At 44.4% G+C, this 22,178-nt stretch overlaps 1 protein-coding gene across 1 annotated transcript in view; it reads left to right on the forward strand.

Annotated features, from left to right (window-relative positions):
- Positions 1 to 5,855: 5,855 nt before the first annotated feature.
- The window catches only part of HTR3B (5-hydroxytryptamine receptor 3B), a 44,002-nt gene continuing 27,679 nt past the window's right edge, over positions 5,856 to 22,178 (forward strand). The window contains exons 1-4 of the mRNA XM_045578152.1: positions 5,856 to 5,873; positions 7,079 to 7,235; positions 12,940 to 13,044; positions 17,693 to 17,853. Of these exons, the coding sequence (XP_045434108.1) occupies positions 5,856 to 5,873; positions 7,079 to 7,235; positions 12,940 to 13,044; positions 17,693 to 17,853 (441 nt within the window). The remainder of the gene's footprint in view (positions 5,874 to 7,078; positions 7,236 to 12,939; positions 13,045 to 17,692; positions 17,854 to 22,178) is intronic.

Consider the following 22,178-nt stretch of genomic DNA (forward strand, 5'->3'; position numbering starts at 1 on the left):
TGCAACTTAAAGCAACGAGATGCCAGCACACACCTGCTAGAATAGCCAAAATCCGGACACTGGCAGCAGGAACTGCTGCTGAGGCTGTGAAGCAACAAGAATTCTTGTGAATTGTTGTGGGAATGAAAAATGGTGCAGCAACTTTAGAACATTGGCAGTTTCTTACAAAACTATATACACATTCTCTTACCGTATAACCCCCAAATTATGCTCCTTGTTATTTACCCAAAAGGGCTGAAAACTTACATCCACACTAAAACCTGGGCACAGGTGTTTACAGCAGCTTTATTCATAAGTGCCAAACTTGGAAGTATCTGAGATGTTCCTCAATAGGTGAGTGGGTAAATAAACTATGGTACATCCAAACTACTGAGTATTATTCAGCACTAAAAAGAAATGATCTATTAAGTCAGGAAAAAAAACATGAAGAAATATTAAATTAATATTAACAAGTGAAAAAAAAAGTCAATCTGAAAGGTCTGTTTCTAACTTTATGACATTCTGGAAAAGTTAACACTATGGAGACAGTAAACAGATCAGTGGTTGCTGGGGGTAAAAGGGAAGGAAAGACAGAGCACAGAGGGTGTTTAGAGTAATAAAAATACTATATATGACCCCATAATGACAGAGACGTGTCATGATACATTTTTCTAAACTCACAGAATGTACAACATCAAGAATGAAGTGCAGTGTAAATGATGGACTTTGGGTGATAATGACATGTCAATGTAAGTTCGTCAGTTGTAACAAATGTACCACTCTGATACTAGGGGAGGCTATGCATGTTTTGGAGCAGGTTGTATATGAGAAATATTTTTAAAATATATATTTCTTTATTGGTTTCAAAGAGGAAGGGAGAAGGAGAGAGAGATATAGAAAGATCCATGATGAGAGAGAATCATTGATTGGCTGCCTTCTGCATGCCCCCCTACTGGGGATCGAGCCCACAACCCAGGCATGTACCGTTGGCCAGAATTGAACCTGGGACCTTTCAATCCATAGGCTGATGCTCTATCCACTGAGCCAAGCCGGCTAGGGCTGTATATGAGAAATTTTTGTACCTTCCCTTTAATTTTGTTGTGAACCCAAAACTGCTCTAAAAAATAAAGTCTTAATTTAAAAAAAAAAGGAAGAAAGAAAGAAAAGAAAGCAACATTTAAAAACCTTTATCCGTTCTAATTTTGATAATAAAACTGTGTGCTGTAAACTTATCTGTTTTTATGAAGTTTGTAGCCTCCTCCAAGAGTTTTCATGTAATTTGGAGCAATTCAATCTATATTACGAATATAAACACTATAAGATGCTTTGAAAGTTATAAACTAACAATATGAAGGTGCTGGCACATTTAGCGTTGATATAAGGCTTTGGTTTGGAGGATTACACTAGGACGGTTTCATTGCGACCCACAAAAGTGTCTGGAATAAATAAATAAGTGAATATACTTTGTTAGGGACTGAGTTGTGTCCCCTGCAAATTCTCATGAAGTGCTAACCCCCAGCACCTCAGAATGTGACTGTACTTGCAGGCAGAGCCTTTAAAGAGGTGATTAAGTTAAAATGGGGTGTTAGGGTGGCCCTTACTCCAATATGACAGGGTCCTTACCAGGAGAGATTAGGACACAGACCGAGGGGCGACCGCATGAAGACACAGCAAGAAGGTGGCCATCTGCAGGCCCAGGAGCGAGGCCTCAGGAGAAACCAACCCTGCTGACACCTTCGTGAAAAAATGAGCTTCTGTTTAAGCCACCCTTTGCTATGGCCGCCCTAGCACAGTGGTCGGCAAACTCATTAGTCCTCAGAGCCAAATATCAACAGTACAATGATTAAAAGTTCTATTGAGAGCCAAATTTTTAAAACTTAAACTTCTTCTAATGCCACTTCTTCAAAACAGACTCCCCCAGGCTGTGGTATTTTGTGGAAGAGCCACACTCAAGGGGCCAAAGAGCTGCATGTGGCTCGTGAGCCGCAGTTTGCTGACCACGGCCCTAGCACACTCATACATACATATTTTTTGGCAAGCCTAATAGTTGAATTCAACAACTACTGATTGGACCTCCACCATGCCACTGTACGTGCTGGGTGATTCCGTGACCTCTGGGGAGGCAGGCAGACGTGGTGGCGAGGAATGTCTATTATACATAGGCCCGGGAGCATATATGCACTATCGCTTACACGTCTCTACCTATTTAACCTAACAAAGATACTTTTGGCACAAACTTAGTACCTGGCCAAAGTATCACTTTAACAAAGGCTTTTTAGTTGCAAGTAACAGAAACCAGCACAAAGCAGCTCTGATACATGGAGGGAGGGTGACTTTTTTAGAGACCACATAGCAATCTCAACGGAGTCAGCTGGGATGGGTTCTCAGAGAATCACCAGGATTCAGAATGACTTCTCTCTGACTGCTGGCCCAGGCGGTTTCTCCTCCTCACCCCTCTGCCAGCATTCTGCACTTCTCTGTGGGAATGGTGGACATTGCCATCCCTCCAGTCTTGGATCCACAATACTTCCCCAGCCCCACACTACTACCCCCGGCTTCAATTCTAGGAGAGAGTCTGGAGGTTCACTTAGACCTGATATCCACCCCTTGTCCTACTGGCTTTGGTCAGCGGGGTGAGCTAACAGGACACCTATGGCTTCTGGGGCCGGAGAAGAAGGCAATTCTCTGAGAAGGGAGTGCAGACGCGGCAGATAGCCCAGCAGTTTCCTTTTATAAGGATCAAATGGAGTTTAATGGTAACTGCACGAAGGGAAATGTATTCCATGCATCTGCGTTGGCTTAAGTGTGTGTTTTTTAGACCTGGCTGCACATCAGAGTCACTCGCGCAGTTTCAGAAACTCGCCAGTTGGGGTCCCCACCCTGTATTCTAACATCAGCATCTCTGCAGGTGGAGCCCAGGTAATTTTTTAAAAGTTTTTAAATACTCCAGAAGTGGTTCTCAACCTTCCTAATGCCGCAACCCTTTAATAGAATTCCTCATGTTGTGGTGACCCCCAGCCCTAACATTATTTTTGTTGCTACCGTGTTTCCCCGAAAATAAGACCTACTTACAGGTTTCCTTCTGAGTGAAATATAAGGCATCTCCCCGAAAATAAACCTCCCCCCCAGGCTAAACATGAGAGATTTGGTCCACTGATTCTGTAAGAAATGGAGTCACAAGAAATTCACCAGGAAATTCAGGAATTGGATTGTTATGATGATGTTCCAGAAGACGATGACATGATTGTCATTGAATAAATGAGTAAATTCTTGATACTGTAGGATTCACAGTTTGTCTGGTTTGTGTTGACAACTACCGTACTACCGTACCGTATACAGGTGATAAATTTCCTTTATTTTCATTTAACAATAAATGTGTACCATATTCTTCTTCATGGAAAAATAAGACATCCCCTGAAAATAAGACCTAGCGCATCTTTGGGAGCAAAAATTAATATAAGACACTGTCTTATTTTCAAGGAAACAGGGTACTTCATAACTGTAATTTTGCTACTGTTAATGAATTGTAATGTAAATATCTGTTTTCTGATGGTCTAAGGCTCTACAGCAGCGATTGAGAACCCACAGGTTGAAAACTGCTAGCAGGGTCACCTAAGAGTATCGGAAAACACAGACACACACACACACACACACACACACACACACACATATATATATATATATATATATATATTTTTTATATATATATATTTTAATATATTTTATTGATTTTTTTACAGAGAGGAAGAGAGAGGGATAGAGAGATAGAAACATCGATGAGAGAGAATCATCAATCAGCTGCCTCTTGCACACCTCCCACTGGGGATGAGCCCACAACCAAGGTACATGCCCTTGACCGGAATCGAACCTGGGACCTTTCAGTCCACAGGCGGAAGCTCTATCCACTGAGCCAAACCGGTTTCAGCAAACAGATATTTTACATTACAATTCATAACAGTAGCAAAATTACAGTTATGAAGTAGCAACAAAAATAATTTTATGGTTGGGGGTCGCCACAACATGAGGAAGGCTGAGAACCACTGCTCCAGATGATCCTAACGTTCTGTCAGGGTTGCAAACTACTTGTTTAGACTTTACTTCAGTGTAACTTAAACTTCAAATTTTATGTTTTCATATCTTATTCTTTTTAAAGATAACCCTCACCTGAGGATATGTTTAAAGAGAGAAAGGGAGAGGGAAACATCGATGTGAGAGAGAAGCATGGATCGGTTGCCTCCTATAGGAGCCCTGACCAGGAATTGAACCCGAAGCCTTTTGGTGCCCGGGACCACAACACAGCTCCAGCCAGCCCAGTCACTCGGCCAGAGCCAGATCTGATTCTTTAAAAATGTGATCAAGTTAGGAACCACGTGCCTCTGCAAAGTTTTATGGTAAAACCCTCACTGAGTATTTTGAGGAAAAAGAGCTTCCTTCAGGAGGAAGAGCATTAAGCTGACAATAGCTAATATGTATATTTCAGTATGATTAGGCTCTGAAAAAGTTGATCGTCAGGTTCCTTAGGGAGTACCTGTCTTTGGAGAGATAAGCAGTGCCCGCCCCTCCTACATCTCCCTGGTCTGCAGCGGTTTTCCAGACCGGCCCAGGTCCCCTTCCACGGTCCCTGTGCTCCCTCTCGCGGCTTCTGGGTGCTATTGCTCCCAAAGGCCCACCGAAATTCTTTGCCTGGGCTACTAAACACTTTGGGAAAAGAGCAGAAAACGCCCGTTTCCCTGCAGGGCCAGGCTAACACCACCTTTTCCCTTAGCTGTTTCTTTTGTGAGTCATTCTGTAACAAACACGCGTACATAAATCCTTTTCAGTTATGCTTCAGAAAAAGCCAGTCTAAGTCAACTTTCTGGGATCTTACCCTTTCTATCTAATATTAAAATTCTAGCCCTATCCGGTTTGGTTCCATGGCCAGCGGACTGAAGGGTCATGGGTTGATTCCGGTCAAGGGCATGCACCTCAGTGGCAGGCTCAAGTCCCTGCCCCAGTCAGGGCACATGTGAGAGGCAACCAGTCGATGTGTCTCTCTCACATAGGTGTTTCTCTCTCTGTCTCTCCCCCTCCCTTTCACTCTCTAAAAATCAATGGAAAAATGTCCTTGGGTGAGAATTAAAAAAGAAATCTATGTGGCTTTTAAAAATATATAATTTTATTGATATCAGAGAGGAATGGAGAGGGAGAGAGATATAAAAACATCAATAATGAGAGAATCATTGATTGGCTGCCTCTGTACACTTCCTACTGGGGATCGAGCCCACAACCCAGGGATGTGCCCTGACAGGGAATAGAACCATCACTCCTTGGTTTGGATGACACTCAACCTCTGAGCCACACCAGCCAGGCTCTATATGGCTTTTAATACTATTGTTTATAACTTTGCAGAGGCGGACGACCAAAGTTTTATTTATGCTGTTGTTAGGAAGAGAGTAGAGAAGTTACCCCTTGAGAAGCTGCTGACTTACTGGGGAACATGGGAGCTCCTAGGGACAAAACATTTGGAGGCATGAGAGTAAGAAAGTAAGCAGGGAGGAGTCCATTGGCAGTTGTGAGCAGAGTAGAATTAAGTTGCATCATTGGTGTGAGCTGGTATTGGAAAACCTGAGGAGGGATACTTAGAGCAAAGACAAAGAGTGGTGGCATGAATAGAGCATGACATGACTTTCAAGTCACCTTAAAGTGCACAGATAATGCAGCGATGTTCAACCTCTTTCATTGCCCCACCTTCCCCTTCCCTCCGCACATATGGCTAATTACTGAAATTCTGCGGCATACCAAAAATATATATTTTTTGCCGATCTGACAAAAAAATTCTATGTAATAAAAGCCTAATAGGCAAATTGTCCCTTTGGGCCGTCATTCGGGAGGGGAACATGATGGGCTTTGGCAATGTGAGGAGTCTTGCCGGCTACCTGGAGGCAGGGTGACAGGGATGAAGAAGGTGCAGTGAGAATGCGGGGTGTCCGCAGAGCTCGCTCTCACTCCCCCTGCTACCCTCCTTCAGTACACCAGGGCTCACACACGGGGAGGCCCCCGCGCTCAGGTGCCCGGTGCCCGCGAGGAGCCCACCCTGCACCCGCATGGCCTCTTCTGGGTGAGCCGGGCCTCAGCTGCCAGGACTGCAGGCGCCGCTCAGGCTCCCCGTGGGTTCATGTGAAAAGCCATGGCCAGCCTGGCTTTCGGGTTCAAAGGCTTGGAGAAAGAGCTGACGCACAAATTAAAACACAAGACAAGAAATACAGATTTGGAATTATGGGGGGGGGGAAGCCAGGGAAAGCTTAACTGTAGTAGTCAAATTCCACTGAGTCTCCATTCTCAGCCGCTTTTATTTACTAGAATACGCAATTGCCTTTTAGGAATGCAAACAGACATATCAATGGTAATGTTTAGTAAACAGTAAGATGATCAAGGTGTTTTTTTTTGGGGGGTGGGGGGTGGGGGGGAGTTTGCTTTTAGACCATTGAGTCAGCAGTAGGTAATAAAATGCAAATTCACCCTGTGAATATCAAAGGAGCCCAGGTCAGCCTTCTGCCAGACTTCTCACATTTATATTAATAACTGTTGATCTTGGTTTCCAGCAGGTTCGCACTGGAGCCGGTCTGCAAGGCCAGCCTGGAGCAAGCTGGCTGCCTGCCCAGCTTCTGTGCCGTGCTGCTGGGTGGCCCAGAGGCCCACTCTGCACCCTGGCCCACAGCATCCGGCCACACTCACTGCATCTTTGCATGGGGACTCAGGCGCTGTGACTCTGGCAGAGGGGGGTTCGCAGGGGCCCAGGGGCCAGGTGCTGCCCAGGGCCCAGAGGTCAGCTGGGACCTGCCCTTCCACACCTGCTCGCGCTTGGATCACCAGCCAGGCCTAGGGACTGCACCCATGCATGTATTTCATGCACCGGGCCTCTAGTAGGTATAATATTGATTTCTTCACACCAGACAGCTATTGTTTTGTTGGCTGTTGTCATTAATTTTATTTGAAAATCTAAGGAAAGAGAGGTCAATATCGATGACTAAATAGTCAGGTATTTTATGTGGGACACCAGTTGAAAATTGCTGGTATAATCCTGTATAATAAAAGACTAATGTGCAAATTGTCCCCTTAGGCAGTGGTTCGGCCAAAAGTTGGACTGCTCACTGTGATGTGCACTGACTACCAGGGGGTGGTGCAGAACAGGGTGGTGATGTGGCGCTGGCAGCAGGCGGCAGTGCAGGTGCTGCGGGCCCCAACGAGAGCGGGACTGTGCCGGGATGGTGGAGCAGGTGAGTGGGCGGTACCAGGCCAAGGAGGGTGTAAGCAGAGGCCTGATCGCCCCTCAGATGGCCATTAGCAGCAGCGGCGGGGGTGGGACTGCTGCCCAGCTCCCAGGCATTGAGAGAGAAAGGGCAAATAGCAATACTAAACTACTTCTTCTAATTATTTCCTTTCAATGTGCATGAATCCATGCATTGGGCCACTAGTAAAATATAATAAATGTTGTTTTCTGGGGCTGCAGGCATGACAGCTGCCACAAGGCGGCGCTCTGACTACATTCACTTTGCTTCCACTGCGCTTTCCACTTCCCTGCTCTGCTTGCAGTCATTAAGGGCTCTAACTAGAGGTCTGTCACCCTCCAGCCATAGTCAGCTAACCTGTTATTAGTGCCAAGCCTTCCTCCTGGAGCAATGACAGTGTGAATCTCAGCAAGGGCAGGAAGGGGACAAATACAGCTGCTGTGCATTTTAGAGTAATTGCTGCAGGCCCCTGGGAGACAGCTTTATAATCACAGCACTCACACAAACGTAGACAGTATCTCACTTTTCTATTTATTCCCCTCAACACTTGGTAACGTGAATTTGTTAATCCACTCAACTATGTTCATTTGGATTTACCTGCTCCCCTCACCCCCGATTTTCCAAAGTGAGGCTGGCCAGGTGCTATGCTCTCTTCTCACCATCCTGCCTTTTCACGTGCTCTTCCTGCTGCCGGCGCTCCCCTCTCCCTCTCCTCGGAGTCTCTCTTTACCAAGCGCAACTTCCCCTCACCCACCCCTAGTCTGGGCTCCTTTTCTTACTCTTCTTTCCCAGGGGTCACTCACCTGCTGGCCTTTATCTCATTGTGTTCTAAGCATTTCCTACCTGTCACCTCCACCCCCAGCTCCTTTAGCTTCCTTACCTTTACCCAGCTCCAGGGTCTACCACAATGCCCCACAGTGAGGGGATGAATGAATAAATAAATGAGACAAGCTGGAAAGGGTCAAAGACCGAGCCCCATCTTAAGGCCACAGCAGAGATGGGAATATCCAGAACTGTAGACCTGATCCAGAATATCTTGTTGGCTGCTGTGGTTGGCAGCATGCAGGGCTCTCCAGTGACAACTCCTCAATGGGCCGAATGGGAAAGCCCTGGGCCCTGCAGTGAGCATGGAGAGGAGAGGGGCGAGTCCCGGGCACTGGCACAGCAAGGCCCGCGATCCACGCAGGGGCCTGAGCAGCAGTTCGCTGGGTGAGACCAGCTGCCTCCAGTGCAGCCTGAGCACTCTGCTGCACAGACACAGTGGGAGGCGGAAACAGAAGCAGTGAGCCCACGGCCCCTGTGGCTCTGGCTTTAGGGGGGACATCTCACTCCAGGCGGCTAAGACTGGCACCCTCTGAGAGAATCGGGGAGGTGGGAACTGCTGGTATCTGTGCCCATGTTTTTCCTTTGCACTACTTGCTAGCTGGCTGTGCAATCTTGCTTCGAACCCAGGCTGTCACACTCACACCTACTTTGGGAGAGGGGTGGTGAAAGGAAGGCATGTGGATGTGGCCGTGGGAAAGCTAGACCCTTCTGTCGGCGGCCATCTTTCGTGTATAAACCAAAGTTCTTTTCTGCCCATTTGGTTATTCCATCCCTGTCTTCCTTCTATTACCCTCCAGCATTCGGTGGGCACTCACCAGGTACCGGGCTCTTGGCTGCAGATACAAAGATGAATAAGATACAATGCTCTGTCTTCAAGGAACTCAGGGGGCAGAGCCGGGGAAATAAATAGTCACGATGCACCTGAATAAGTGCAATAATGGGGGTACCCACGAGACCTGTGCTTTCCAGGAGCGACCAAGGTGAGCTGCAGATGGTCAGTGAGCAGGGGGTGGAGCGGCCTGATGCATAGTGCTTTCCGATTTCCATTGGCACATACCCCCATCGTGGCTGATTCCACACTGCCCCCTGTTCTCCCTGAGCATGCTCAGGGAGGGATGGACACCACTGGCTCCAGGTCACCGCCGTGGCTTCAGCCTCGGGAGACCCGCACAGAGGCCATTTGTGCTGTGCCTGGGCTCGGGCCCTCAGAACTGGGAGCTCCTGCTGGGGTTAAGCTGCTAAGCGTGTGGAAACTCATTCTGCAGCCAAAGAAAACTAACCAGAGCCTGTAGCCCTCTTTTCACAGGTGTGAAAACGAAGGCTTAGCAACAGGAAGCAATTTGACTAAAGCCATGAGCATCCAACAGTGAGCAGGGAGGGAAAACAAAGTGTGTCTGATTTTAAAGCCTGGGACCCCAGCTCCTGTGTCCTGTGACCTCTCCCAGAACGCACGTCATGTGGACCAGGAGGGCCAGAGTCACGGGGACTCTTTCTGTATTTATTTTTATTTTTTTTAGGGACCAGAAAAATGTTCATTAATCATTATTAATGAAATTCTGAGCCAGAAGAAAGTCAGATATTGAGTGTGGCTTTGGACTTGAAGGGCTGCCACATGGGTCTTTCTTTATTTCAGAGGACAATGCTGTGGAGGAAAAGAATTCCACGTGAGGCTCTCCTCATGAGCTATTTGAGTTTCGTGAGAGCGTCCATTTCCGCCTTTCTCCTCTGGCCTGACCAGATGTGCTCAGAGAATCTAGTTCCCTCTGAGTATGTACATCTGTCAAAATCCCTGTCACTTTGAGCAGGACTGCCAAGGGAGCAGACAAAGAGAGCTGGCGATTAACTTCAAAGAACTTTGTTGGAGAGGAATAAAGATATTTAAAGGCCTATTTTGTGAACTAATTGCATTTGCATATTTATGGGATTTACTGATATAGCAGTAATTAAAAACTATTTAGTAGTCTTAAAGGACACATAACACAGTTGCTGTTTGCATAATAAACACTTCCTTATTATATTTGCATAATAAACCCTCTCCCCCTGCTTCCTCCAAAAGACCCGGGTCCATCTGAGAGGGGCCCTATCTTTCCTGGAAACGCTGGAGGAGCCAGTGCATGGGCTCACAGGTGTGGAGGGGGACCGCAGAGAGAAGTACGTACCAGGAATCTCCTAAAGACAGGCCTGTCCTGAACCACAGACAGAGAGGGGCAGATCCAAACCTCAGATTAGGAAGTCTTTCTTTCTCCCAGGTGACAATTCTGGTTGTTTATTTAAACACTAATCTGCTTGAAGGACCCAAATGGCATTTCCCCCCAATCCCAATATTCATCCTTTCTAAGGAGAGGTATAAGGGTGTGTGTGTGTATGAAATTTTTGACTAATCCATACTAATAAAAGGGTAATATACTAATTAGACTGGGATACCTCCTGGGAGACCTTCCGCATGTCTTTCCGGACAAAGCCATGGTGGTGGGACTGAGGCTGAGGCGGTTAGGGGTGATAAGGCCAGGAGGGGAGGGCAGTTGGGGGCAAGCAGGCCAGTGGGGGGGGCAGTTGGGGGTGAGCTGGATGGCAGGCAGAGTGGTTAGGGGCAATCAGGCAGGCAGGCACGCAGGTAAGGGGTTCAGAGCCAGCGGTCTAGATTGCAAAAGGGATGTCTGAGATTAGAGAGGGTGAAGGCCAGGCTGAGAGACACCCTCCCTCACTCCCCCCACCCAACCCACCCCCAGTGCATGAATTTCATGCACTGGGCCTAGTGGTTATCAGAAACAGTGCAAGTTAAAAGTGCCATGTTTAAATTTTCATGAAAAAGTATAGGTTGAGCAGAGGAGAGATACCAACTTGAAAGGCACGGAGTAAACCAACCAAATGCAGACAGAATTGTAAAGCTGGAGGAGGAAGACCTAAGCTGCCTGGTTGTACCGGACAGGGTGGCCGAGGAAGGACCAGGAAGCGTCTGTGTATCAAGTACTTTGAAGACAAGTCGCTCACACAAAACCTTTCCCTCTTGGCAGAACAATCAGTCAACAAGGAGCTGTAATGGGCAGGAGCACCAGACTGTTGTTAAATTAGCTAATGAAGGTCGTAATGTACCTGTATTACACATCATTAGCAAAGGCCTTCCCGTAACAGATGGGTGTACGGGAAAGTGAGGAGAAGCGGGAGGGTTTGATTTAGAGTCGTGGCTTACTGAAATGCCTGGCAAGAACGTAGTGTCCATCATCGTCTCAATTAAACCTCTGCTTCTGTGCTTTCCGTGGTGCTGCCTGCAGCTTGCCTTCCTCTGGTCCAGACTCATCTCATAGGTAGAAGCCAACAGTTCGGAGAACTGATGGGGAGTGCTGGGACTCGACGGCCAGATCAACCCCTGGTAGTGATTGTATCTCTTGACGAAGCTCCATTTATCTGCTCACCAGATGAATAAATCTAGAGATAAATATCTCTGAGGAATATTTCTCCAGTAAACTTTTTATAACTTTGTATCAAAATTCCTCTACCAGGTACAACAATTTCATTTCGTTTCCTTCAGAAATAACTTCAAATGCACAGAACATTGGAAGAATAGCAGACACCCCCACCTCCACCTCCACCAACCACTTGAGAGTAAGTTGCCATCTGACGCCTTTTTACCTGTGAGCACTTAGCATTTTATTCTTACAGGCAAGAATACTTTTATATCCTCTCCATATAATCAAAGTCACAATATCATCACTGTTATGTCATCTACAGCTTCCATTTGAGTCTCACCAATTTCCCCCCAAATGTTTTTTATAGTAACAGGATCCAATTCAGAGTCAGAGTCTTCACCAACAGAAGGAAACCCATCGGGCTACATTTTATTGGTAAGTGAAAATTAGGAAGAGAACTCCAAGGATTCTAACCAAAGGGACTGAATACTTAGGAATCAGGTATATATCCCCCTCCCCCAATTTACTTATAAAAACATATGTCACACTTGTGCCTCTACAATCCCATTTATAGTAAAAAGAAGGCAGCTCTTTTTTCCCCCCATTCATTCAACAATCCTTTATTGAGTGTCCACTGTGTCTCTACAGCTATGAGGAAAATGAACCATATGAAGGCAGCTTTTAAAAAATGGTATGAAATGAAGTATTAGTTTTGAGAGCATCTAGGAGTCTACTACTGGAAAATAGAGTTATTATACTATAGAATTATGCAGCTTTAAAAAAAAATAATGAAGAGATAATGGTCACTCGATCAAAAAGCGAAGAAAAAAATGTGTTGAATGATGCTAAACTTCAGCAGTTCTCATGTCCACTGAGCCTAGACCACCCTCTCTCACATAGTTACTCTGAATTGTGGGCAATGGACATTTAAAAAGCACTCCTACTCATCAAAAATCAGCGCCTCTCTTCAGGAAAGGGGCTTAGGGAACACAAAAAGCCCACGCCAGCACTTGTCCTCCATGAGGCAGCACCGGGTTTCCACTCGCTCTGGGTAGTCTGAGGCTGGTAACTCTGTGAATGCTGAAGATCTTCCTGCATGTTTGGAACAGCGATTTGGGTCTCAATTATGAATGAGATTAGTGTCCTCAATGCAAGCAAGAGCATTGCCTTAGGTAGAAGCTGCCAAGGAAATCATATTAATGTGGAATTTCCCGTCCTCCAGGGCTCCTCTTCAATTACATTATTCACTTAGAACGTCCTGTTGGGGAATGGCAGTGCTGGCCCTGATTGGATCCTGGGGCAGAAGCGAGTGGAGAAGTTCAGGGCGATCGCGACGGCACCAGTTCCAAAAGTTCCTGTGGCACTGGGACTGCCTCTGGCTTCCATTTGGTGTTTGCCAAGTGGCATCGGCAGGGACAAGCGGCAGAGAGCAGCTCCGTGAAGAGGAGCCTGCCAGGCAGGACTGAGTGCCATTCCTTCCAACGGGCAACCTTGCCTTCTCTGTCCGGAGACTCTGGCAGGTGTGATGGCTCCTCTGTGGCCCTTGATCCTGGTGGCTGCGTCAGGTGAGTCCTCTGGGGATCTAACAGCAGGAATGCTAACGCTCAGGAGCTAGAGACAGTGTCTTCTGCCTTGTGCTATGTGACTACCTCACCTGTCATAGGCCAGTCCTGTGATGCTCCATGGAGACTTTGCTCCTATAGGTACAGTCACGTGCACACACCAGGCCCCACAGCCCAGCTGCCCCACAGAGCGAGAGGGCCTCGGGGTGCCCTGCTTGCCGAGTCTCTGCTGTTCGAGGACCCCTCTCTCTGCTGCAGTTTCCATGGAGCATGGGGGACGTTCTTTCTCAGGTTTGTTTTTGTGTCTGAAGCGTCCATTTTTGTTATCCAAAATAGTCTTGGCTTCATCATAAGCTTTTGGTAACCCAGAGAGAGGGGCCCTTGGACGCATCATGGCTACAGATGCCTGAAGACCATTTGGTTTCTGGGGCTTCCATCCAGCCACACGGTCTGTACAGGTGAGTCTGTGTCCAAAGACACACGCTGTCAGCTCACATGTTTTGGGTGCACAGTTTCTCTCTCTCTTTTTTTTTTAAAAGAAATATGTTTTATTGATTTTTTTTTACAAAGAGGAAGGGAGAGGGATAGAGCGTTAGAAACATAGATGAGAGAGAAACATTGATCAGCTGCCTCCTGCACACGCCCCCCCCCCAAACAAAAACAAAAACTGGGGATGTGCCCACAACCAAGGTACATGCCCTTGACCAGAATCAAACCCAGGACCCTTCAGTCTGCAGGCTGACGCTCTACCCACTGAGCCAAACCAGTTTCGGCTGCACAGTTCCTCTTAAAATTAGGTAACAATTCCTCTTAGAAGCTAATGTATTTTTTCCCCCCTAAAATTTTGGAACTAAACATCCATGTATGAACTCTACTGAATTAAGCCATTTTAGTTAGGACGCCAATGGATTCTTAGGAAACATGTACAAATAAATAATTTATCTTTATGCTGCTATTTCCCAATATCCCCCTTTCTTGAGGGTTCTCCTCGAGCCCATATCTGAATTTCCATGTTTTAAAATAAAACTGGAAGTGGAATGAGTCAATTATGGGGATGAAGAAGGAATTTGGTGGTCAGGAAGCTGGAAATGATTTTTTTATACAAGGGGGGAGAGGTGGGAATAGCCACTTATCATTAAAGTATAAAAATCCTGATTATTGAACTTAAAGGATAAAAGCCTATCTTAATTATAAAAATGAAAACAGAGGAAATTTCATTAAATGCCAAATGGGTTTCCTAGCAGAAAATAATTATGAACATTAAACTAAGATAAAATAGAAAAATGAGGGTAAGAAAACAGAAGAAATTCTTAACGTCTCCTCCTAATGTTTTGTGTTATGCTTGATTTTTGTTCTAAATGTTGCAGACAAAGGTGGTTTGACAGTATCTAGTAATCTGTGCTTGAACATAAATCCTACTGAGCACATCAGTCGCAGAATAACCCACCCTCGGGAATGCTAACTGGTTAGTACCAGGAGAATTTGTCAATATAAGGTCACTGAGCCGGCCACCACTTCACTGCTGCTGCTGGAGGGAGTGTGCTGGGCAGAGGGCCTGGATGAAGAGAGCCTGTTAGTTCCTGCGCCACTGCTTGAGTCCACTGATCTCTTAGAGAGTCAGTTTTCCTGCAAGTCAACTAGTGTATATGTTCACGAAGATCAGACAAGGCAGCATGGTGGACTGTGCAAGGTGCAATGCAAACAGAAGCTATGACGGACCTGAAAACACACATTCGCAAAAAAATTATGAGGGGCTGTTTCTGCCCAGCAGTGTACGATGCGATGCACCTGTCTCTTGGCAAAGGTTGCTCACCGCGGTGGCTAATATTTTCAGGAAGCTGGGCCACTGATCAGTCGCTGTTAAATCCCGGCCTCTTTACTCGCCAGCTGTGTGACCTCAGGCGGCACTAACCTTCTCAAGGCTGTAGTCCTTCATCTGTAATAACAGTGACACATGGGGCTGCAGAGAATCTATGTCACAGGCCGTGGCCAAAGTTAAATGAGATAATTCATGGAAAGCGCCATTAGCCTCGTGCCTGCCATTTGAAAGCATTCCATCCGCAGGAGGTATTCAATAGAACCACACACCTAAACCTCTATTTCCTTGTAACCTCTCAGGTGTATATACACCTGGCATAATCTTAAAGATAGGATGCTCACTAAAGCCAGAATAGCTCTTTTTAAAAAATATATATATTTTATTGACTTTTTACAGAGAGGAAGGAAGAGAGATAGAGAGCTAGAAACATTGATGAGAGAGAGACATCATGCACACCCCCTGGGGATGTGCCTGCAACCAATGTACATGCCCTTGACCAGAATCGAACCTGGGACCTTTCAGTCCGCAGGCCGATGCTCTATCCACTGAGCCAAACCTGTTTTGGCCAGAATAGCTCTTTTAATCAAAGTGCAGAACACTTTAAGATAGGTGTGTGCAAGAAAAACTCATTCAAATAAGGAAAACAAAGGAATTATCCTACTGTATTCTTATCTTTTTAAAAAAAACACACACCCTCTCTTCACCTAAAAGATTTTCATATCTCAGTTCCTTTCACATTCCCCCTTCCCACGATCTTGAGTGAGTTATTTAAAGCTGGCTGTCAGGAGGCAGAGCTAGGCGCACTCTGCCCCGGGTCTGCCGAGAGCGTCCATCAGTGTCTGTTGAAACATCACTTCACGGTGAGTCATTTGGCGCTCGTGGGAATGTCACATTAGCTTTCAAGGGGCATAATTTACTGTTAATTAATGGTCACTTAGATCCTTAATCTCCCTCCTGCTATAGATCTTGCTCCTCAGGCAAATTTGCATGCATCATAGAAATGTAATTTATTATTTCTTCCCATGTTAAACAAAGAACTCTTTCCTCATACAGTTTACTTAAACCCGCTTCCTTTTGTTTCTTATGTTTCTCCTATGGATGCCCGTTTCTCTTTTGTTCCCAGTTCTGGCTTCCAGAATTTGTTCTTTTTACCCAAAGACCTTGACCTGTTCTAGGAAATACATGTTTACCTAAGGAGACCTGTCGATTGCTTCCTAGAAAAGACGGTAGCGGGGAATCAGAGCCTTTGTGAGCAGAGGGTGTAGGGAACACACGTGTTCATTTCTCAGAATTGTCTTCATTCGGTCTCGGGCAGGTTGTCCGTGTTGAAACATGCCCTTTCAGTGTTTCCCCAGCGGGGACTGGAATTGGGAGCTTCTGAGCCAGGTAAAAGTGAGGTCGCCCACAGCAAAGTTCACAGGAAAAGGCCCAGACCAGCTTGTCTCTGTGCTTCTGACTTCTGTCCCCTGGGGTACGCCAGCAAGAGGTGGCTTCAGGTGGAGAGTCACAGCACATTTTTTGACAATCAGAGTTCACAAAATACCCTAAACATGATGCCTGATGCAAGCCACGCACCTCAGCCTGCACGCCTGACTAGCTCCCGCCACTTCAGGCGCCCCTCAGGTGAGCAGTTAGGGAGTTAATATTCTCATTAGGCTCCCGGTTCCGAGGGTAATGAAAGTGAATATTCCACTGCCCACGATGAGTCTGGAATTGCACCTCCAGCATCGCTGTGAGCATTTTGGTCACAATGACATTGATAAATCATAGAAATTGCTGCCTGTGGCTGCGAGTGACATGGCATCATTCATAGAGAAATGGGTAGAAACAGGACTGTTGCGCAGGGAGAAGATACCTCATTTACAGTTTCCTGCTGAATCCCGCATACCTTCAGCAGCTCATCAAAATAACCATCAAAACCACTGAGCGCCAGCGAATTCGCAGGCAGGACACTACAGATAGATTTCACTCACACGCCCTGGCAGGAGGCACACAATTTGCTTCAGTCCAATGACTTAGTGAGGCTCTGAATCCCCCGAGGGCTGGCAGAGCTTGTGAACAAAATATCTTTCTGCAATTCGGAGAAAACCCTCACAGATTTGTCACCTCCAATTGTTGACGCTCATTTCTCTGGCTTCTTTCCCCCTCCCCCAACACCAATCCCTGCTCCTCTACACATCAAGATTCCTGGGCCGTAGGAAATGGGTGCTCCCTGGAACTAGAGAGAATTTCCCCAAATGAAGATCTCATTTTCTGACAAGTGCATTTTATTTAAAGACAGACCGAGTGAGAAAAGTGATTTTTTTTTTTTTTTTTTTTTTTTTAGTAGAAAAGAATTGGTATCTCATTAATCCCATTATTTAGAAATCCACGCAAATCTTTGGGTTCGTAGGTTCGTCCATGTTTTTGCCTGGGTTTTCTATTTTAACTGTTGAATTAAAAATGGAAAATCAAAAGAAAATTGGCTAAGTGTGTAGGAAGGTTAGTCTCATGTACAGGAAGAGACGGTACAAGAACAAGGAAAGGATTCGTCTCCAAGATGCATGATTGCTTGAAACTGAGATTGTGGGCGCAGCTTGGCTTCCTTGAAGATGGAGCTGATTTATTTATCTTTGCAATGAGATTTCTCTATGGGACACAGAGGCCATCAGCTTACTTACATCGGTTGTTTAAAGCTGTCTGTCAAAAAAAAATTACCAGCTGGCTCTGGGCTTAGGCTGATTGGGGTGAGCTGAGGCTCTATTCTGCTAGGAGTCAGGAATAGTCTGAACTCTCCTGAAGATGCTAAGCTCCTCTTGTTTTCAACTTCACAATGACAGTTCTCTTGTTCAGGAACCCTAGCCATAGATACTCCTCGTCCCAGGAGTTCTGCTCTGCACCATCTCACCAAGCAGCTGCTGCAGAAGTATCATAAGGACGTGAGACCAGTTCACGATTGGACAGAGGCCACCATGGTCTACCTGGACGTGTGTGTCCGTGCGGTACTGGATGTGGTAAGGACCAGTTACCCGTTCTTGTTCCTGCTGCCCTGGTGTACAACTGTGTGCTGTTATCACAGGAGCTTAGGCATAGTTTTGTCCCTGAGACTCTTAGTTGAGATGGTAGGGGGGTTGTGCTAGGCTCGGTTTTGCAGTGAGCATGAGGTAGAATATTTATTAGGAAAATCATGCTTTCTAGCCCCCAACTTACACTGCAGGCCCGGTACATGGATTTGTGCACTAGTGAGGTCCCTCGGCCTGGCAGATAATCTAGTAGTATGAATTGCACAGAATAAGATGTTTCAAGAATTCTGGTCATGGATCTGGTGCATATTTTATGAGTATTGCTGAAACAAAGAATGGTAATAGGCATTCCACACTCTCCCTCCCTCCTTTCCCCTCCCTTCCGTTCACATTTCTTAGTGATAGTATTGCCTGAAAATTTAAAAAGAGAAAAAAGTGCTTTGATATTGAGTGTATAAGGGGCCTAAACCTAAGGTTTTTGCTAAGGCTGGTGGGGGAAGATTTGTTTATTAAATCATGTTTTTGTCTACCATATCTGAAAAATGGGTTGCGGAGGGAATAAAATGAGAAAAAAATCATAAGAATAAATGATGGTCTTGATGATTATCCTTGATTCCTCTTTCTCCTTTTTTTTTAAACATTTTTTTTATTGATTTCAGAGAGGAAGGAAGAGGGAGATAGAGAGATAAAAACATAAATGATGAGCGAGAATCATTGATCGACTGTCTCCTGCATGCCTCCTACTAGGGATGGAGCCTGCAACCCAGGCGTGTGTCCTGACAGGGAATTGAACAGTGACCTCTTGGTTCATAGGTCAATGCTCAACCACTGAGCCACTCCAGCTCAGCTTTCTCCTTTTTTTTTTATAACAAAGACTTCAATACGAGTAGGTCCCAGATTTAATTTTCTCTTTTTTAAATTTATGTTTTCAATAGAGTTAACATTCAATGTTAAATTATTTTTAAGTGTACAACACAGTGATTAGACATTTATGTACCTTATGAAGTGACCCACCCCGATAAGTCTAGTACCCATCTGGCACCATACATTGCTTTCTTTTATAAGCAGACTTTTATTGAGCTTGTTTTGTTAAAGTAGTTTAATGATTGTTTTTCAATTTACTTCTCAAAACTATCTTTTTCTAATTGAAGTATAAGATACATATATTGAAATGCACAGATCTTAAATGTACAATTTGATGAGGTTTGATAACTGTGTGCACCCATATAATCCATACCTATCAATTATCAAACATTTTCATCACTCCAGAAAGTTCCCTCATTTCCTTCCCAGTCAATCTCCATTCCCTCCATCCATAGAAACCACCACTGTTCTGATTTCTTTCACCATAGATTATTTTTGCCATATTTAGGACATCATATAAATGAAATTTTATTCACCTATTGTGTCTGGATTTTTCCTGATGTAATGTTTTTGAGGTTCACTCATGTTGTTGAGTATTGATAAGCAGTATTTGGCTATGGCTCTACCATGATTTATGTATGTACTCTCCTGTTGATAAGCATTTGGGTTGTTTCTAGTTTGGGGATATTATTAATGAAGCTAGTATGAACATTCCTGTATACATCCTTTGCATTCACATGTTTTCATTTCTCTTAGGTAAAACCTAGAAGTGGAATAACTGAGAAACTGCTAGGCTGACTTATAAAATGGTTGTCATTTTGCTCTCCTTACAGTCAGCACTAGCATCTCCATTGCTCCACATCTTCACCAACATTTGATACTATCAACTTTTAACCTTTAGCTACTCTGGTCGGGTGTGGTGGTCTGTTATTGTGGTTTTACTTTACATTTCCTTGATGGCTAATGATTTGGGGCTCTTTTTCATGTGCTTATTGGCTACTTACATAGCTTATTTGTAAAGTATCTATTTAAGTATTTTCCTTATTTTTATTTGGCTGTTTGTCTTTTTATTATAGACTAGAGGCCCAGTGCATGGATTTGTGCACCAGTGCGGTTCCTCGGCCTGGCCTGCAAAGATCAGTTAAAAACCAGCACTCCGACTGAGGGGTCCCTGATTGTGAGAGGGTGTAGGTCAGGCCGAGGGACTCCATCAGTGTACTATTGGGGATGGGGAGGGACCATAGGAAGGCTCCAAAGCGTGTCTGGCCATCTCACTCAATCCCAATTGGCTGGACCCCAGCAGCAAGCTAACCTACCATTCAGAGCATCTGCCCCCTGGTGGTCAGTGCATGTCATAGTGACTGGTCGAACAGTCAAACAGTCGGAAACTTAGCATATTAGGCTCTTATTATGCAGGATTTATTGGAGTTGTTTATATATTCTGGACACAAGTCCTTTGCCAGATATGTACTGTGAATGTTTAGTCCCAGTCTGCAGCTCATTGACTCATCCCTTAATGGGCGTTTAAAAAAAATATATTTTATTGATTTTTTACAGAGAGGAAGGGAGAGAGAGAGTTAGAAACATCGATGACAGAGAGTCATCGATCAGCTGCCTCTTGCACGCCCCCTACTGGGGATATGTCCGCAACTAAGGTATTGTACATGTCCTCAACAGGAATTGAACCCAGGACCCTTCAGTCTGCAGGCTGACGCTCTATCCACTGAACCAAACAGGTTTCAGCCCTTAATGGGTCTTTTGATAACAGAAACTTTTTAATTTAGTGAAGTCTATTTCTATCAACTATTTATGGTACCAAGAAACCTTTGTTACTCCAAGTTCATGAAAATATTTTCTTCCAGAAGGTTTACAGGTTTTAGCTCTTTAGATTTAGTTCTATGATCTTTTGTGATGCTATGAGGTTTTTGTAGGTTTTGTTTTGTGTTTCTCTTGAAATCAGATAATGTAAGTCCTTGGATTTTGTTATTTGTTTTTAAGATAGTTTGTTTTTTTATGACCTTAGTATTTCTTCATACATTTTATAGTCATCTTGTACAATTCTCTCTCTCTCTCTCTTTCTCTCTCTCTCTCTCTCTCTCTCTCTCTCTCTCTCTCTCTATATATATATATATATATATATATATATATGTGTGTGTGTGTGTGTGTGTGTGTGTGTGTATATATATATATATATATATATATATATATATATGTATATATAATTTTTAAAATAATTTAGAAAGTCACAGAGATAGAAAAGGTGAGCCAGTTGGGCTTTATGGCATCAGGAAACAAATTATAGAGGCAAAGAAAGGACCTTTGAAGAAAAAAAAAAGGCAGACAGAAGGAGCCTGGGGAAGGAGAAAGGTGTGGGTGTGCTTCAGAGAGAGAGCCGCCATTCATTTCTATTTAAACACTGGAAAAAAACAACAACCCCGATTAAAGTTTGTTTCAAATGATAAGGGAAATACAGAGATATTTAGGGAAGAATTGACTTTTTCCCATTGATTTTTAGAGAGAGTGGGGAGAGACAAAGACACACACACACACACACACACACACACACACACACACACACATGGATGTGAGAGAGAAACATCCAATGGTTGCCTCCTGCAGGGATTGAAGCCACAACTGGGGTATGTGTCCTGACTAGAATCAAACTGCCACCTTGTGGTGTATGGAACGATGCTCCAACCAAGTGAGCCATACCAGCCTGATGCCTCTGATATCACTTTTTTATTCTTTCAGTGCCCATCAGTAAATAGTGATATTGTCTTTTACATTTCTCATATCAATAATTTGTGTTTTCTCTTATTTTTCTTTGGCCAGTATTTCCAAAGGTTTATCATTTTTTTTCCCATTGATATCTGCTTATATCTTTTTTCCTTCTTTCTTTTGCATTTCATTTTTCTTCATCTAGTTGTTTTTAAAGTAGAAACTTATTGAGTCTGATTCTTTTTCTTTTTTAATTTTGCATTTAAAATGATAAATTTCCCTCTAACCACTGCTTTTTCATTTCTAAAATTTTGAAACATTTTAGAAATGAAACTCATCTTCCTTAAGCAAATCTCTTCCTTCTATCCTCAGTCCCTGGAAGCGATTGAGCTTGTTTTTCTCATTATGATGTTGCCTTCCCAGAATGTTGTATAAATTAAATCATATGGCATTTTCCACTTTGTTTTTGGCTTCTTTCATTTAGCATAATGCTGTTGAGATTCATCCATGTTGTGTTGTTGCATATATCAACGGCAGTATTCCACTGTACAGATGTACTGCGATTTGTTTATCTATTTAACAGTTGTTGGAAATGCAGGATGCTTCCGATTTGTGCCTATTATGAATATAGCCACTATAAACATTTGCATATGTTTTCACTTCTTTCGGATAAATACTTAGGTATGGGATTGCTGCGTTGTGTGATAAGTCGATGTTTAACTGCATAAAGGTCT

Source organism: Pipistrellus kuhlii, unplaced genomic scaffold (genome assembly GCF_014108245.1).
Source record: "Pipistrellus kuhlii isolate mPipKuh1 unplaced genomic scaffold, mPipKuh1.p scaffold_m20_p_9, whole genome shotgun sequence".
NCBI classification, from domain to species: Eukaryota; Metazoa; Chordata; class Mammalia; order Chiroptera; family Vespertilionidae; genus Pipistrellus; species Pipistrellus kuhlii.